The sequence below is a fragment of the Hyaena hyaena genome, unplaced genomic scaffold (assembly GCF_003009895.1).
Source record: "Hyaena hyaena isolate Hyena2069 unplaced genomic scaffold, ASM300989v1 scaffold_18, whole genome shotgun sequence".
In the NCBI taxonomy this organism is placed as follows: domain Eukaryota; kingdom Metazoa; phylum Chordata; class Mammalia; order Carnivora; family Hyaenidae; genus Hyaena; species Hyaena hyaena.
In genome coordinates this window covers 1,529,408-1,546,165 of record NW_024080649.1, presented here as the reverse complement: position 1 = coordinate 1,546,165, position 16,758 = coordinate 1,529,408, and the positions used below count along the sequence as shown (strand labels likewise).

General features: G+C 53.5%; 4 protein-coding genes across 9 annotated transcripts in view; 2 read left to right on the top strand and 2 right to left on the bottom strand.

The window, feature by feature from the left end:
• Positions 1–1,815, top strand: part of GFOD2 (glucose-fructose oxidoreductase domain containing 2) — a 41,141-nt gene extending 39,326 nt beyond the window's left edge. Inside the window, exon 3 of the mRNA XM_039221271.1 lies at positions 240–1,815. Coding sequence (XP_039077202.1) covers positions 240–1,138 — 899 coding nt within the window. The 3' untranslated portion in view covers positions 1,139–1,815. The remainder of the gene's footprint in view (positions 1–239) is intronic.
• Positions 1,816–8,973: 7,158 nt separating this feature from the next.
• Positions 8,974–10,952, bottom strand: CUNH16orf86 (chromosome unknown C16orf86 homolog). 3 transcript variants are annotated; one of them, XM_039221629.1, is made up of 4 exons: positions 10,648–10,952; positions 10,199–10,431; positions 9,572–9,789; positions 8,974–9,494 (listed from the first exon to the last, which is right to left on the bottom strand). In XM_039221629.1, the coding sequence occupies exons 1-4, from the start codon at positions 10,750–10,752 to the stop codon at positions 9,058–9,060; spliced, it is 993 nt and encodes a 330-aa protein (XP_039077560.1). In that variant the 5' UTR covers positions 10,753–10,952; the 3' UTR covers positions 8,974–9,057. The 3 variants fall into 3 exon arrangements, with proteins under 3 accessions (XP_039077560.1, XP_039077567.1, XP_039077574.1); XM_039221636.1 differs by having other exon boundaries at positions 8,974–9,467; XM_039221643.1 differs by having other exon boundaries at positions 10,772–10,952.
• ENKD1 (enkurin domain containing 1) lies at positions 10,949–14,478 on the top strand. 2 transcript variants are annotated; one of them, XM_039221617.1, is made up of 8 exons: positions 10,949–11,041; positions 11,274–11,372; positions 11,469–11,663; positions 12,197–12,369; positions 13,386–13,511; positions 13,614–13,777; positions 13,878–14,014; positions 14,105–14,478. In XM_039221617.1, exons 2-8 carry the CDS (start codon positions 11,288–11,290, stop codon positions 14,263–14,265), a joined length of 1,041 nt encoding a protein of 346 aa, XP_039077548.1. In that variant the 5' UTR covers positions 10,949–11,041; positions 11,274–11,287; the 3' UTR covers positions 14,266–14,478. The 2 variants fall into 2 exon arrangements, with proteins under 2 accessions (XP_039077548.1, XP_039077539.1); XM_039221608.1 differs by having other exon boundaries at positions 11,013–11,372.
• Positions 14,479–14,645: 167 nt separating this feature from the next.
• Positions 14,646–16,628, bottom strand: PARD6A (par-6 family cell polarity regulator alpha). Of its 3 annotated transcripts, none has more exons than XM_039222916.1 (3): positions 16,354–16,628; positions 15,753–15,975; positions 14,646–15,527 (listed from the first exon to the last, which is right to left on the bottom strand). In XM_039222916.1, the coding sequence occupies exons 1-3, from the start codon at positions 16,414–16,416 to the stop codon at positions 14,776–14,778; spliced, it is 1,038 nt and encodes a 345-aa protein (XP_039078847.1). In that variant the 5' UTR covers positions 16,417–16,628; the 3' UTR covers positions 14,646–14,775. The 3 variants fall into 3 exon arrangements, with proteins under 3 accessions (XP_039078847.1, XP_039078851.1, XP_039078856.1); XM_039222920.1 differs by having other exon boundaries at positions 14,646–15,524; XM_039222925.1 differs by having other exon boundaries at positions 16,366–16,628.
• Between the last annotated feature and the right edge of the window lie 130 nt (positions 16,629–16,758).

Here is a 16,758-nt window from a genome sequence, read left to right as displayed (position 1 = left end):
AAAAAAAAAAAATTAAAAAAAAAAAAAAAGAATTTACTCCTCTCTGCAGCCTATAGCTTGTTCTCCAATCCCAGTCACCAGGCACCATTTTTATCCAATCTTGTCATCTTTCCTCCTGTCCTAGGCCACATCTGATAGAGGAGGCTTTTCCGAGTTCATTTGCCTTCAAAAAAAGATTTTTTTCCCCTCAATGTAAATCCCTTGGAACTTTGAGATTTTTTGGTGTGTTTTATTCTCAGGTATTGGGAAGAATGTGGTTTGTGAAAAGGCAGCAACTTCGGTGGATGCCTTCCGGATGGTGACAGCCTCACGCTACTACCCGCAGCTGATGAGCCTGGTGGGGAATGTGCTGCGCTTTCTGCCTGCCTTCGTGCGCATGAAGCAGCTGATTGCGGAGCACTACGTGGGCGCAGTAATGATCTGCGATGCCCGCATCTACTCAGGCAGCCTGCTCAGCCCCAACTATGGCTGGATCTGTGACGAGCTCATGGGCGGTGGGGGCCTGCACACCATGGGCACCTACATTGTGGACCTGCTGACCCACCTGACTGGCCGGAGAGCTGAGAAGGTGCATGGGCTCCTCAAGACCTTTGTGAGGCAGAATGCAGCCATCCGTGGCATCCGACATGTCACCAGTGATGACTTCTGCTTCTTCCAGATGCTCATGGGTGGAGGCGTGTGCAGCACAGTAACACTTAACTTCAACATGCCGGGTGCCTTTGTGCACGAAGTCATGGTGGTGGGCTCTGCAGGACGCCTTGTTGCCAGAGGAGCTGACCTCTATGGGCAAAAGAACTCTGCCACGCAAGAGGAGCTGCTCCTGAGGGACTCATTGGCTGTGGATGCAGGGCTGCCCGAGCAGGGTTCCCAGGATGTCCCACTGCTCTACCTGAAGGGCATGGTCTACATGGTGCAGGCCCTGCGCCAGTCCTTCCAGGGGCAGGGGGACCGCCGCACGTGGGACCACACCCCTGTATCCATGGCCGCCTCATTCGAGGATGGGCTGTACATGCAGAGTGTGGTGGATGCCATCAAAAGGTCGAGCAGATCCGGGGAGTGGGAGGCCGTGGAGGTGCTGACAGAAGAACCTGACGCCAACCAGAACCTATGCGAAGCGCTCCAGCGGAATAATCTGTGAGCCTGCACTTGGGCTCCCTGCCGTGGGGCAGAGGGGATGGGGAGGGACCAGAAGCTGAGACAAGTGGTCTTGGCCACTGCGCACATAGTGTGTTTCAATTTGTGAGTCAATTGGGCAGGGTTCTGGTGACGCCCAAGGTGGCCTTGGGAAAACATGCCCTGCAATATTCATTTACTCCTCAGACTTGGAGGGTGGTGACATAGCTGAGGGCTAGCAGCTCCCACCGTGTACCCGAGTGGAGCTGCCCCCAGGGCTCTGCATAGTCGTGCTGTTGAGCAGAGCCAGAAAAGCTTGACTTGGAAGCTGCTTCAGCCTATTTGTGGTCCTAACTAGGTGAGAAAGCACAGCAAGGACCCAGCTTGGCTGATTCCTCGGGCCTGAGGGAAAGTGACAAGAAGCCTTGTTTTCATGCCCTTCCTGGGCTAGAGCATCTCAGGAATGGTGAGGGCAGCAAGTCATCCCTGAGGGATCCGTACCTGCCCTCCTTCCTATATGACCAGCCCCTTCCAGCCTCCAGGCTGCCCCTTCTTTGGCAGGAAGGTATGGATTCTTCATTGGGTAAGCTCTCAGGAGCTATTGACCCAGGGCAAAGGGTCCCTGATTTGGTGGAGAGGAGACAGGGAGAGTTCTGGAATATCTGATAAATGTTCATAAATAAATCAGAAAGTCTGACACTATGGCATGTGGTTGTTGGTTGTTTGGTAAGTTGGGTTTCTTTAATAATGAGAGGCTTGTGGGGCGTCTGGGTGGCTCAGTCGGTTAAGTATCCGACTTCAGCTCAGATCATGATCTCACAGTTCGTGGGTTCGAGCCCTGCATTGGGCCCTGTGCTGACAGCTCGGATCCTGGAGCCTGCTTCGGATTCTGTGTCTCCCTCTCTCTCTGACCCTCCCCTACTCACACTGTCTCTCTCTCAGAAATAAATAAGACATTTTAGGGGCGCCTGGGTGGCTCAGTCACTTAAGCATCCAACTTTGGCTCAGGTCATGATCTCACAGTTTGTGGGTTCAAGCCCTGCATCAGGCTCTGTGCTCACAGCTAGCTCAGAGCCTGGAGCCTATTTCAGATTCTGTGTCTCCTTCTCTCTCTGACCCTCCCGTGTTCATGCTGTCTGTCTCTCTCTCTCTCTCTCTCTCTCAGAAATAAATAAAACAAAAAAAAATTTTTTTAAAGAAAAGAAGACATTTTTAAAAATTGGGAAAAAAAAATGAGAGGCTTGTGGAGTGTCTGGGTGGCTCAGTCAGTTGAGCATCCAGCTTCGGCTCAAGTCATGATCTCATGGTTTGTGGGTTCGAGTTCTGCATTGGGCTTTTTGCTGACAGCTCAGAGCCTGGACCTGTCTTCAGATTCTGTGTCTCCCTCTCTCTCTGACTCTCCCCTGCTCATGCTGTCTCTCTCTCTCAAAAATAAACATTTAAAAAATTTTTTTAAATAATGAGAGGCTTGTTTATTGTAGATTGTTTATATTTTTCTCTCTCCTTGTGGCTCCACAGGTCTGGCCTGCTCTGGATCCATCATGGTCTAGTGGGCATATTCCATTGTGACAGAATCCCAGGAGTCCCTCCTAGGAAAAGTCTTTTCTCACAGAACAAGACTCAAAACTTCCTTAATGGTGCCTGTTATACCTGCCATGTCAGGGAGATAGGGAGAGTTTAGGGCCTCCCTGGGCTGGAGGTCAGGACGAGTTTTGTTCCTGCACCCTTGGATTTGGCTCCAGGGAACCCTGGGAGAAGGGGAGGTGAGGAGTGGTCCCGGGAAGGCTGGATGGATTCACTGCACCTTGGAGTAGGTGCAGCCCAACGCTGCCTGACCCAGATAGCCGGTCACCAACCATGCTTTTTACTAACTGTTCTACCCTGAGACTGCCTTTTTTTTTTTTTTTTTTTTGTTTATTTACTTTTGAGAGAAAGAGAGCAACAGAGGTGTAAGCATACGAGGGGCAGAGAGAGGAGACATAGAATCCGAAGCAGGCTCCAGACTCCAAGCTGTCAGCATAGAGCCCGATGCGGGGCTCAAACTCACAAACCATGAGATCATGACCTGAGCTGAAGTCGAATGCGTAACCAACTGAGCCACCCACGTCCCCCAAGGGGACTGCCTTTTAACAAAGTTAGTCACAGTTGAGGTGGGTCAGGGGAGTTGACAAACACAGCCCTTCGTTTCCTCTGCCCGCCTGCCAGGATCAAGCCTAGACTGAACTCTTCCTTCTCTAAACTTCCCTCTCTCTGCCTTGCCTTGGGCTCCTTGCCAGAAAAAGAAACGCCCAGGGAAATCTCCCTCTTCCTCTTGGCACCCTTTCTAGAAGTCACCAGGCCTATTTTCCTCTGTGTTGTCCTGATTTCAAACTTTGTCCTTGTGAGCTAAAATAACAGTGGCTAGTGTTGGGAAGTGTGCTTGCTGAATTCTCCTCCCTGCTCCCCCTTCCCCCGTAGACACTTCACACGTATTTTTTCATTTAATATCCAAACCACTCTATGGGGTCCTACTATTAATATTGTTATTATTCAGATCAGGAAACTGAGGCAGAGAGGGACAAAGTTACTTGCCTCCTATGAGTTAAAAGTGATGAAGGGGCGCCTGGGTGGCTTAGTCGGTTAAGCGTCCGACTTTCGCTTAGGTCATGATCTCGCGGTTCGTGGGTTCGAGCCCCGCGTCGGGCTCTGTGCTGACTGCCAGCTCGGAGCCTGGAGCCTGTTTCAGTCTGTGACACCCTCTCTNATGTGTTTTGCTGGTCAGAATCATATTGAATTCTACAGGTATCAGCATGTAATAAAGTTAATTTGAAAGACACTCAGTTAAATGGTATGTAGTCCTGCTTAAAAATGGGAATGAATTAGGGCGCCTGGGTGGCTTAGTCAGTTGAGCGTCTGACTTTCGCTTAGGTCATGATCTCGCGGTTCGTGGTTCAAGCCCCGCGTCGGGCTCTGTGCTGACTGCCAGCTCGGAGCCTGGAGCCTGTTTCAGTCTGTGACACCCTCTCTCTCTGGCCCTCCCCTGCTCACGCTGTCTCTCTCTCTCTCCTAGAAATAAATAAAACATTTAAAAAAAAAAAAAAAAGTGATGGAGCCAGGAAGGAGCCTGGTCAGGGTCATCTGACTATGGACCCTGACCTACTCTTTCCCCAGCACTTGCAGATCCCAGAGACTGAGTGCCCAGGCATTTCCCCTCCCCACTCAGGTCCTGCCCTCCAGGTTACTGCATTCTCCCTGCAGCAGAAATCTCAGCCTGTCCTCAACTAGGAGGTGGACTTCAGAGAGCCCTGCAAGGCAGGATGCTGGTAGAGTTTAGAAAGAGAGGCTGCTCCCTTCCTCCTGGGATGATCAGCTCAGCTCCAGGTCAGTCCCTCTGTGTGTTACTAGGATCATGGGATCCCTCCTAAACTGGGGGATTTACTAAGAAAGCTCATGCTTTCCCAGTTGTACCTGACTCAGGTTTACTGCCCCACAGGGGCACTTAGGTTTTACAGGGCTCTACAGCAAATCCCTTGTTGACAAAGACAGGTTCCCAGAAGTCCTAGGGCAGAATGCAGTGGGCTTGGTGCACAGCTACTTTTGTGGGAACCCTGGGGTCCCCTGTTGGTACTCCCCAGAGCCTAGGTTCATGGCCATCTTGCTTGGGTTGGTCCCAGAGAGGAGATGTACCTTAAAGTGGGCCTAGGAAGCCAGCAGGGTTCTGGCCCTCAGGGGTGACTGTGCCTGCATGTGGATTCCGCTTGTCCTACAGCACCCCCTCCTGGAGGAAGGCAGCATCACCTCCCAGGTCCTGTTACCTAAATGTCAGGATCTAGTCAGAGTCAATTTTTTCCAAGCTTCTGAAAATGGAGTTCATTTTTCCTCTCTGACGGCAACCAGAAAAGAACTTTCTTTTTTCTTTTTATTCTTTTATGTTTTCTCCTTTATTTGCATTTATTTTCTGCATGGATTGTTGCATATTCCCGGGCTATGAGTTTTTTTTGTCTCTTCAGTTTCTTCTGGGAGATCTTTTTCTTCTGTGCAACTTCCTCTTCTGGTTTAGGAACAATCTTTTTTTTTCCTGTAAGGATCATCTCAGTGTGACAGGGAGAGCTCTTGTATGGATTAATCCAACCACAACCCCTGTAAGTTCTATGCCACATCCTGGGCGGGGGTGTTCACCTGGATGTGCTCAATGACCAGAGAATCTACATCTAAAACCTTAAGTTCAGTATTACTCTCTGCATTTTTAAGCATGTGCAATAAAAATTCAGCACTCTTTTTGGGTCCTGTGTCCAGCCCCACTGTATGGCCTAGGCACACCTACCAACTCCACTGTTGTAGCAACGGAATGCCATACATTGCTTCTGCAAAGTGACATCTTTCAGGTACTTGGTGGCTTTTCAGATACGCATACCCTTGATGGCCTGGGCAGTCTCACGAGTGCTCTTTAAGTGAACACAAAGATTTGAACCTCTTGATTTGCATGATTTTTTGTCGGGTTTTCCAGGTCAAGTGAATAACAAACCATTTTCAAAGATCACCTCAGGCCGCTTACAGGAAGAGCCAGAAAAGGACTTTCAAAATAACTTTTGCTTATTTCTCAACCCCCAACCAGATGTAGGCCTCATACTCACCCAATCAGCAGTCTCTTGACCTCCCTGTCCCCATTCTCCCTTCCTCATTCTACCCTTCTCACTGCTGCCCAACTTATCTCTCCAAAATGTTAGGCCAAGATCCCTCCTTGCCTGTACCCCTCTCATCACTCCCAGACTTGCCTAACCTGGTCTCCTGACTTCCATGCCTCTGCTTCAGCCATGCTAAACGGCCCTCCTGTGTGAGGCTGACATCTTCCATACTAGCAAGGCTTTGTGTCTGGTGTATCCCCTGCTTAGAAGGCCACTCGAATCTCCTTTAAGAGTCAGCTGAAGGGGCACCTGGGTGGCTCAGTCGGTTAAGCATCTGACTTCACCTCTTGCAGTTTGTGGGTTCTGGTCCCTCATCGGGCTCTATGCTGTCAGCTCAGAGCCTGGAGCCTGCTTCAGATTCTGTGTCTCCCTCTCTGTCTGCCCCTCACCCTCAATCTCTCTCAAAATAAAGACATAAAAACTTTCTAGGAGTCAGCTGAAGGGCTGCCTCTTCATGGCTTCCTTGGGTGAAACGGTAGTCCCAATGCCCACCCCCACCCCAAGGTCCCACATCCTTGGTCCTCTTCTCTTCTGTGATACTTGTCTCCTTGCATCGGGGAAACTCAGCATTTTCCCCTTAGAATGAGCTTCTAGGAACAATAGTAGTTACTTGTTCCTTTGTGTGGCTTCTGTCACCTACCCTGCTTAAACAAACCTATCAGGTAATAGACCTGCAAATATAGATCAGTTCTTTGCTGGTTACTATTTCCTATGTCATCTGTTGGAAGAGAGGAATAGAGCTTACTTGTCAGTGCTGACCTGGGTCAGGCCTTAGCCATAGTTCTCAGGTCCACATATCTGCAGGGTTCAGGAAAGCACACTGCCTCCATGGTGCCCAGGGTGTGATTTCATGCAAGGCTGCTTCTCTCCGGGCCTCTGCTCCCTCAGCCATAAAGTGAGGTAGTCAACTCAGTTATCTTGAGGAGCCCTTTACCTATGAAAAATTCCAGAGAATCCATGCTCATCCCTATGGACAAGATTTGGTCTGCATGGTCCCTGTAGACAGTATCTTTTAGGGTGGTCTAATCACCAGCCAGGGAAATGTGTGGGCAAAAATAATAAATGTCCTGGGGCGCCTGGGTGGCTGAGTTGGTTAAGCATCCGACTTCAGCTCAGGTCATGATCTCACAGTTCATGGGTTTGAGACCCGCGTCGGGCTCTGTGCTGACAGCTCAGAGCCTGGAGCCTGTTTCAAATTCTGTGCCTCCCTCTCTCTCTGACCCTCACCTGCTCATGCTGTCTCTCTCTCTCTCTCTCTCAGAAATAAGTAAAACATTAAAATAATAATAATAATAATAAATGTCCTGACCCCATGACTTGCCTTGTAGCCTTGCTACCAGGCCAGTAAGCTTCCAAGTGACCCCTAAATGTAGAAGCAGCCTAGGATGATGCACATGTTCTTCCTACTTCCATCTGGGCCTATCCCTTCCAATTACCTTGCCAGACCATTATTTGAGGGGCCCTGCACATGGTTCTGGACTTTGGATGGCCTCAGCCTTTCAGAACCTGACCTGTCCTCTGCAACTTCCTTAGACCCCAACCTTGGTTTCCTTTTCTTTGTGCCTTTTATGGGGGCCCTCTGCTAGGTGGGTGCAGTGCAATGATATACGCCCTTGGGAAATTCACACCCTAGTGCAGAGAACAGTTCTAACCCACAACGGCAGTAGTATGTAAATGCTATGACATAGGGCAACACTGGGTGCTGCCTGGCTCACACACTTCTTTTTTTTTTTACAAATAGTTTATTGTCAAATTAGTTTTCACATAACACTCAGTGCTCATCCCCACAAGTGTCCTCCTCCATGCCCAACCCCACTCCCCCCCACATCCATCAGTCCTCAGTTTTTGTCAGCATTCAAGAGTCTCTCATGGTTTGCCACACACTTCTTTACCAAAGAAGTAAAGTGCCCTGAGTCTTCAAGGTAAGAGTGCACTAGTCAAGTGGAGGGGTAAAGGAATGAAGGCATTTTAGGCAGGAGAAGCCCCACATGTAGAGTAAAGGTAAGAAAGATATGGCTGGTCAGGGACTTATGGAAGCTACTGAAAAGTGTTTTGTTTTTTTTCTTTTTAAAGTTTATTTCGAGAGAGAAAGAGAGCGAGCAAGCAGGGGAGGGGCAGTGAGAGAGGCAGAGAGAATCCCAAGTAGGCTCCACACTATCAATACAGAGCCAATGTTGGGCTCAGACTCACAAACCACAAGATCAACCATGAGATTATAACCTGAGCCGAAATCAAAAGTCAGATGCTTAACTGACTGAGCCACCCAGGCACCCCGCCATCAGCAAGTTTTAAGGCATTTGGAACAAGATGCCTGGGGAAGCAACACCATCGGGTTCTGGTGTGTGTGTACCTGGATCAGTGGAGTGGATTGGTTGTGGAAGGGACCACAGGCAGGGAAAGTGGTGAGCTCTCACCTGGGGATAACAGTGTCCCAGGGCAAGAGTGCTGACCATGAGATCTAAAAGGTTCTCAATCTAAAGGGTACATTCACCAGCCTTGATGCCTGATTAGCTTGTAGGAGTCAATGAGCAAAGAACAGGATGGGCTCTGGGGTGACACCTAGGATTTGGGCTTGAACAATTGTGTAGATGAGACACAGGAGGGAAAGCAGATTGGAGGGAGGAGAAATTATTCATTTAATTTGAAATTCTTTATGTTTAAGGTATCTGAGGGGCATTCAGGAGGACCAGGAGGTGGCAGGATATGAGGGTTTCCAAAATGGCCAAACTGGTTATCCAGTAGCTTGGCTGCAGGCCTCCAGGAGAACATTCACATCCACCACCACCCCCTGGCTGCTAGGAAAAGGTCACAGATACCTTTGTTGGCAGGGCCACTCCGGAAGCAAAGTCTGGTCCAGCTCTAATTCCCAGTATGTGGAAAGCATTCCAAAGACATCACTCTTGGGGCAGGCAAATGAACTCTGACATTTCAGTGGGAGATCCCAAGTATTGGTCCCCTTGAAGTCAGACAAAATGCAGGCCCCTTCCCTGCATGACAGGGAGCAAAGCCAAGCACGTGCTTCCTGTGACCTGACAGTCAAGTTCTTGGGTGATCCAGTTGACCAATGAGGCTTCAAACCCTGCACCCACCTTCCCAGGCTCTCTTCAGCCATCTAATTTGGGAAATCATGAAGTCTGAGAAAAGGAAAAATGTTTATTTTCAGCAAATCCAAGGCCCCAAGTAGGGAGAAGGGCCAAAATTTCCCCCTCCTCCTGAGGGCTTAGGCTGCTGCTCTGGTTCAGGCTTGGGAAAAGGGGAGCCTCCAGTGGAGGCAGAAAAGTCACTTGTACTGAGGAGAGAGTGGAGGTACAAGTGGGGCAGCACAAACACTCAGCATCTTGTCGATGTCCACTTGGGTTGACTTATCCACCTCAGCCTTAAGGCAGCCGCTGACTCCCAACCTGGGCAAGCACCCTGGCTCTTCTCCAACCTCCTCTCCCAGGGGAACGAGAGCATGGGTGGGGGACACGAATGTACTGGGGCAGGGCAGAGTGAGGCCTGACCCCAGCTCACCTGCCACGGGCAGCAAAGCCTGCAGTTGCTCCACACCTGCCTCCTCAGGGACCAGGGCCAACTCCAACTCAGGCTCCACATCCGCCTCAGCCTCCCTGTCGCCCTCCCCTGCCTCATTCAGCTCAGGATTGCAATAGTTGATGTACTGGTACAGGGGCCGCAGGCGCTGGGCCTTTCCTGCAAAGACCCGTGGCAGGGCAGGGGCTGGAGCACCAAGCTGTGCCATCTCAGGGGTCCCATCAGGCAGGAGAAAAAGGGAGGGCCCAGGGGCTGACACTCACGTTCCAGCCCCAAGGTCTCTGAAGGTGCAGACACTGTGCTGGCCATAGCTGGGAGCACTGGAGCTCCCAGACTCTTGCGCTTCTTGGCTTTTTTGTGCTGTTTAGCAGATGGCGAGGGCTCACTCTGGCTACCTTCTGACTCCTCCTTCTGCAGTGGCAGCCCCTGTGCCATCTCAGCTTCAGCCTTGGGATGGGCTTGGTGGCCACGCCCGGGGAGGCTGGGGGACAGGAGGCCTAAGGAACCAGCCTCCAGCTTTGGCTCCTGTGCCCTGACCATAGGGAATAACCCTGCCTATTCTTGAAAGGCCCAGATTCTTGTCCCTTTTGTGGTCTGTGAGGCTCTGGGCTGGGCAGGGAACCAAAGCTCATGCGAGCTTAGTACCCTTCAAGGCCTGAGACCCCTCCTCTGGATGCTTCCTATGCCAGGGCTCCTCAGGTTTAGCCAACTGAGCCACCCAGGCAATCCTCTGCCAGGGCCCCTCAGGGACAGAGGGAGTGAGGAGTGACGGCGGTGGCAGGAGATAAGGATGCACTGTGTAAGAGTGCAGGATTTAGGGATCCTGCTAGGGTGTGAGCCCAACCTCCCCACCAGCCCTATAGCTCCTTCCCTCTGAAAGCCCCCCTCACTTGACTGGCTTCCTCTTCGGACCGTGACTGGGCCTCACAATGGAGGCTGTAGGCCTGGGCGGGCCTCTCTCCTCTAGTGACTCCACCTCTGGCTTGAGCCTCTCTTCCTCCTGCTTGAGTCGTTCCTCCTGGAGCTCTGGCTCTGAGACTGGGCCTGTTGGGCACCTGTCTTCACCCAGAGTCCGGCAGGCCTCATAGTCTGCTACCAGGCACTGGTCTGCCATCACTGTACCCTAAAAGTGACACATAGGTAAATGGTCACCAGGCAAAGGATACAGGGATCAGTCATAAGTCACCCAACATTAAATACCAAATGCGGATGAAGGGCACCAGCCCATGCCCCTCCCCGCCTGTGGAGTTTGTCCTGGCAGTTAGGGGGCCTCGCACAAAGTTTGGCCTCCTAGAGCGCCGAGGACATGCTCTTGGAGACTACACAGCCTGATGGTCACCTCAGAGCTCTGAGCGTGGCTACCAGGAGACTCCGCGAGTTGTACCGGCCCGGCGGCCCTCCTCTCCTGGGACCCTGGCCGCCTCTCGGCCCCTGCTGAGGCCATGGCTGCGCAGGGTCAGTACCTCCTCGACGGCTGCTTGCGGGGAGCGGGGCCAAGGGACCGGACTTATGGACCTGGCGCTGATCCCAGAGACCGGCCGGGCGGCGAGGGCAGGTGGGTGAGAAAGGTACCTGACCGTGGCTCTGCTCACCCCACCCCCAAGTTGGAACTACAAGCCCCAGAAGGCTTTGCGCCAGGGGGGCCTTGGCCCCAGACCTCAGGGACGGAAATTATTGTTGCCCGGCAACAGCAAGCCCGTCGGGTTGCAGCAGCCGGCGGCAAAACTGCTCTGGTGAGCCCCTAGTCGGAGTGCCGAGCGGAAGGGGTCGGGAACGAAGCAGGGAAGTGAGTTAGGAGCGGAGGCGTCGAGGGCTGGCGGGGTCAGACGGCGCGGCAGGGACCAGGAATAGAGGGCACCGTTGGGGACAGGGTCTGGGTCCAGAATCCGGGAGGAGGCACGGGGCTGAGAATGGGGCCGGGGGCCGGAAATGTGCAGCCCAGCAGGCCTAGGTACGCCGTTGCAGGAGGCGAAAGCAGTATGTGCGAGGGCCCGTCCCGCATCTCGGGGCCAATCCCCCCAGATCCTACACTCTGCCCTGACTACTACCGGCGGCCGGCCTCAGGTGAGTTAGGGGGTGGCACCGCTGGGTGAAGCCTGAGTGAGGGTCGGGCTCTGATCCACCACTGAGCCCCGCGCTCGGCCCCATTTGGCTTCTCAGCACAAGGACGCCTTGAGGGAAACGCGCTGAAGCTGGACTTGCTCACTTCGGACCTCGACTTGGATGCCACCCCTCTGCGCGGTCCCCGCATAGGTCCTGGAGCCAGAGAGATCCTGGACCGTGGTAGGCATGGCGTTGGAGGAGTGCTGCTGCAATTCGGGGGCATCTCCCTAGGCCCAGGGGCCTCTTCCAAGAGTAAGTTCGGATAGAAGCGACAACGAGAGTACGATGAGGTCAACTCTGAGATCAAAAGCGTTGCTTTTCCTTGCTAGATCTGGGCTCAGGGTTTGCCTTTCTTGAGTGTCAGTTTCCCCAACTATAAAAGATGCCGGAAATGCACTACTTCCTCAAAGGAGAGGACTGAATGCAGTAGTCCCTGGGAAACCCTAGCTCAGCTTAATGAGTTCATGCATCAGCAAAACGTGGTCTGTTGAGTGCCTACTGTGGGCCCTCCTTATAGGTGCTAGGAAAACAGTAAACAAGTAAAGAGATAGCTGTGATATACAAGATGATTAATGATCTACTTCACAATAAGAATGTAGAAAATAATCAAGAACAGTAGAAGGTAATGACTATGTCAGGAAGGGAACAAAGTGATGAGGTAGAGCATGTGTATACTATTTTAGATGGAGAGGTCAGGGAGATCTTTCTGTAGGAGGCAGGGTGGTGGTTGTTGGATCTCATGGGCTATATGTAGGGCAGAGTCCGGCAACATTTTTTTTCCCCAGGGAAGGGCCCTAAAGACCATGAGAAGGAGAACCTGAAGCGGATCAGAGAGATCCAGAAGCGCTTCCGTGAGCAGGAGCGCAGCCGGGAGCAGGGCCAGCCCAGGCCCCTGAAGGCTCTGTGGCGCTCGCCCAAATATGACAAAGTGGAGTCCCGGGTCAAGGCCCAGCTGCAGGTACCTGTCTTGGAGAGCCAGAAGTATTGTTTATCTTGTGGACCGACAAGCAGTTATACTCTGATATGAGTCATGGGGATGAAAATCACAGGGGACTAGGGAAACAGAGGCTGAGAGATAGCTGGTTCTGCTGCAGAGTCAGGCCGGGGGGGCTTCCTCAGAAGTGGTGATGGCTTGGGTGATCCTGAGGGGCAAGTGGCAATTAGGCAAGGGGAGAATTGAAGAGAACCATTCTAGTGAGATGGAACCTCACAGATAGAAGTCCTAAGACCAGAGGGAGGATGCATAGTGGGATGTTGGGGTCAGGTCACTGTGACAGGAGAAGAGCATGAGGTTAAGCTAAGAAGTCAGCTGGACCCACATCATTAAAAAGAAACAAAAAACAAAAAACCAAAACCAGAAAAACATTTTTCAACCTTTGTTTCTAAAGGCAGTGAGAAGGGCAGGGGCAGGGGTATGGTGGAAGGATTGTCTTGGGTAGATAGTAATACCATTTCTCCATCCAGGGTTCTCAGAAGGAGGAGCAGAATTGAGAGAAGAGACAATAAGGTCATATGCAAATTCGTTGAAGCTGAAGCATTTGTGGGACTCCCAGGGGGTAGGAGTGTGTCCAGGACGCAGATGGAGAGTCAGGTCTGGATCTGAGGAGTGAGACCCAGGGAGGATGGGGCTGAGGACAGTGAGACCAGGGAAGTGACCCTGGATTTAATGGCTGTGAGTGACCTTGGTGGGGACAGAGCCAGGAGGCTTGGCCAGGAAAGAGAGAAAAAGGGAACGGTAGCCAAAGCCAGGACTGAGGTAGAAGGAGGAGTGATCTGTTGTTTTCTTAAAGATGTGAGAGACACACATATTTAAATGTTCATGGATAGAAGTGCTTCTTCAAGAGGGAGGAGGCCAGTAGGGTTAGATACAGAGAAATATCCTCACAGGCAGAAGGAACCGAAGCTCAGTTGTATGGCTGGCTTAAGACTCTGACCTCACCCTGGCTCGTTCCTCTGCTATGCCCTACCCTCCAGGAGCCCAGCCCCGCCTCTGGAACAGAGCCCACCCACTTCCTTCGAGCACACTCCCGCTGCGGCCCTGGGCTCCCACCTCCCCGAGCCCCCAGTCCTCAGCTAAACCCACCAGGCCCCGATGCTAAGGTAAGAGGATGTATGGGGGTCAGGAGGTAGGGCAGGGATCCCGAGGGGTTCAGCAGCGTCACCCAGTACTGTCTGCCCCATCATGCTTGCCATGTCCTGCAGGAGCCAGGCCTGGGTGTGGACTTCATTAGCCACAATGCCCGCACTGCCAAGAGGGCTCCCCAGCGGCATTCCCGCTCACTGCAGGTCCTGGCACAAGTGCTGGAGCAGCAACGGCAAGCCCAAGAGCACTACAACACCACGCAGAAAGGCCACGTGCCCCATTAGTAGGTCCCACTGCCCAACACCCAGGGTGAGGGATGCCTATCGAGGGTGGGAGACAACCTACACCCTGGGACCATCGACTCTGAGCCTGTGCATCCACAGCTTGTTGCAACGCAGGGATCTGTGGCGGCGGGAGGCTGAGGCCCGCCAGCATAGCCAGCCGGACCCTGCCGTGCCCCCTGGTCACACTTGCATGCCTGAGAACCAGCGGCTGGAGACACTGAGCAATCTGCTCCAGAGTGAGTCCATGGACAAGGGGTAGGGGGTAGTGGATGAGGAACCCACTGGGGACCACGCACCCCTGCCCATTCTTCCTGGGTCCCTTATAGGCCAAAACCAATTGTTACGTGAGCTGGTGCTGCTGCCTGCTGGAGCAGACTCACTGCGGGCCCAGGGCCACCGTGCTGAGCTCGACCGGAAGCTGGTGCAGGTAGAGGAGGCCATCAAGATCTTTTCCCGCCCCAAGGTCTTTGTGAAGATGGATGCCTGACCCCTTTTATGGGGGCACTTATGGGGGTCCTCAATGAGGATTACCACACAGTTGCAGAGGGCAGGATCAGGCCCCATCATAGAATTGGAGTCCAAAGACAGGAGCAGTGGGGTGGGCAGTATCCCCAGAGGACTCTTCCCAGCCACTGGTGGCTGTAGAAGAGCCAGCCCAGCCTCTTAATCCCTTTGTCAAAATTAAACCTTTTGTACACAGTGGGGTTTGTTTCTATAAAAGCTTTTCTTCTCCTTGTGTCCCTCCTGCTGCTCAACTACAAGAAAGTCTCTCTGTTGCCCTGAACCCTCCTGCCTCATGTCCAGGGCAGAAGGCAAAATTGTTAGACTGTGGAGGATGTTAGGGCCGGGACACAGAAAGACCATGACTGTATTTGTAGAAAACCTTTAATGTTCCCCCAGAGTAAGAGGCCCCTGTGAGCAAGCTAAAACCCCCCACTGAGGAAGTCCCTGCTATGTCTCAGCAGCCTGGAGTGGCAAGGGGCTGCATCCTTGCCTGTCAGAGGCTGAAGCCACTACCATCTCCTCGCATGCTACTTCCCCAGCCAGCGCTGGCCTGCTCTTGATCCAGGGAGGGCAGAGAGCTGCGGGCACTGGGAAGTAGGCGGCTCTGGCGCAGGTCCCAGCATGGAGGCCCTTGAGACAGCCCATTGGAACAAGGAGGCTGGCGGTTCTCAATGACCAGATCACTGCTGTCATCATCACTTTCGGCCTCAGCAGGCCCAGGCCCAGCAGAGGAAGGCCCTGACAGACGACCAGAAGCCCCACGCACCACATTATTGCGCTGATTGGCTGGCTTGACAGTGACAATGAGGTTGTGGCTGTTGGCGACCATCATGTCTGTCACTTGGTCCAAGGTCTTCCCAGCGACCTCAATACCATTGACCTCAAGGATCTCATCACTGACTGCCAGCAGCCCTGTACTCTCAGCCAGGCCCCCTCGTACCAGGCGGGAGATGAAGATGCCTGGAACCCGTTCCAGGCCCTGGGGAGCGACACGTACACTCATGCCATCTCGGATGTAGAAACCCAAGGGGCGGTCAGAGCCATGCTTGTGCAGCCGCACCCGTCGGTGGGTCTCAGGCAGTAGGTCCACATCTATGACTGAAGAAACCTGGCGGAAATCTTGAGGCAGGCTAATTAGCAGCGGTGGCCGGGTGCGCAGGGGTGCCACTGGCCGAAGTAGAAGCCCTTTCTTGCGCCGTTGCAGAGAGTTGGAGGCAAAGGCCAGGCCACTGGAGTCGGCTTCTGCTGCAGGAGAGGGAGGGCGGCACTGAGATCAGAGACCCTGCTCTCTCACTTCCCCCTTGGGGAAATGGGCACTGTAGCTATTTCCTACCACTTGGAGGTCAGGGTAAGGGCAGGGACTGCGGAGGGTGAAGGAAGCCTGGATGCCCCGGGCATGGACTAACCCTTGTAGACCTGCCCTGCTGTCCTACCCCACAGAGGCTGCCCACTGTAACCCATCCTCCTCACCCCGCTTCTGTACTAGCAGGCGCAGCGGTGGGGGCCCGCTGGCCAGGGCCCGGTGCAGGCTGTCGTCGTTGGTGAGGGGCAGTAGGTCGCCGTGAGCATCTGTGTAGCCAAGCAGCACGTCCAGGCCCGGGATCTGGTGCACTGCACGCAGCAACCGCGAAAATTCTTGGAAGCCACTCACCGAAGCGCGGGGCAGCGCAAAGCGTCGGAACTCAGCATCAAACTGGAGGCAAGGGATGGGTGAGAGGAGAGGTCAGCACGGAGCCCGTGCCCTTTCCCACCACTGGTCCGAGGGTGTTCGAGGTCGGAAAGGGCTGTCGCAACAGCTGCAGCCTTGTGCCCAGACCTCAGCTCCAGTACAAGGGACGCTGTCCAAGGTCTTCTCCCCGCCCTCCAGGTACCAAGGCCACAGAGGGACTCTAGAAGCCGGCAGTGGAAAGGAGGATAGATGGAGAAAAAAGAGAGGAAAAGCCGGAGAATGGGACATGAACGATGGAGGCGAGAAAAAGGTGGTGGGGACTAAGGAGCCAGGAAAAGGGAGAATAAGGGAATTGGAAGCGCCTAGGGCCGAGGCCGGAGCCAGGGCCAGAGGGGCCCTTACTTTGCTCTTCACCTCGACGATGTTGTCGGGACTGCGCGCCGGAGTCCTCTGCGGCCTGGCCATGGTGGGGCCGGGCGGGCTGGGGACGGTGCCCCAGGCGGCCCGCGGAGGCGCAGGTGCACAGCCCCAGCCGGCTGGCCCGTGCTGCCCCGCCCCTGGCGGTAGCACTCGCCCCGCCCTCCCATCCTGACCATGACGTCAAGGGGGCAGCGACTGAGAGTGGAACGTAGAGTCCACGTTTCCTAGGAAACGGACAAGGGGGTGGAGGCGTCTTCTTTTGCTCTTACGTCATTACGCTACGGTGCGCAAGTCTCTGGAGCCTGGGGGCGGGGCCTGGCTAATCAGAGGAAACGGGTGAGGGAAGTAAAATTTATTGAGTGTAGTCTGTACTGTTACTTCTCCTTG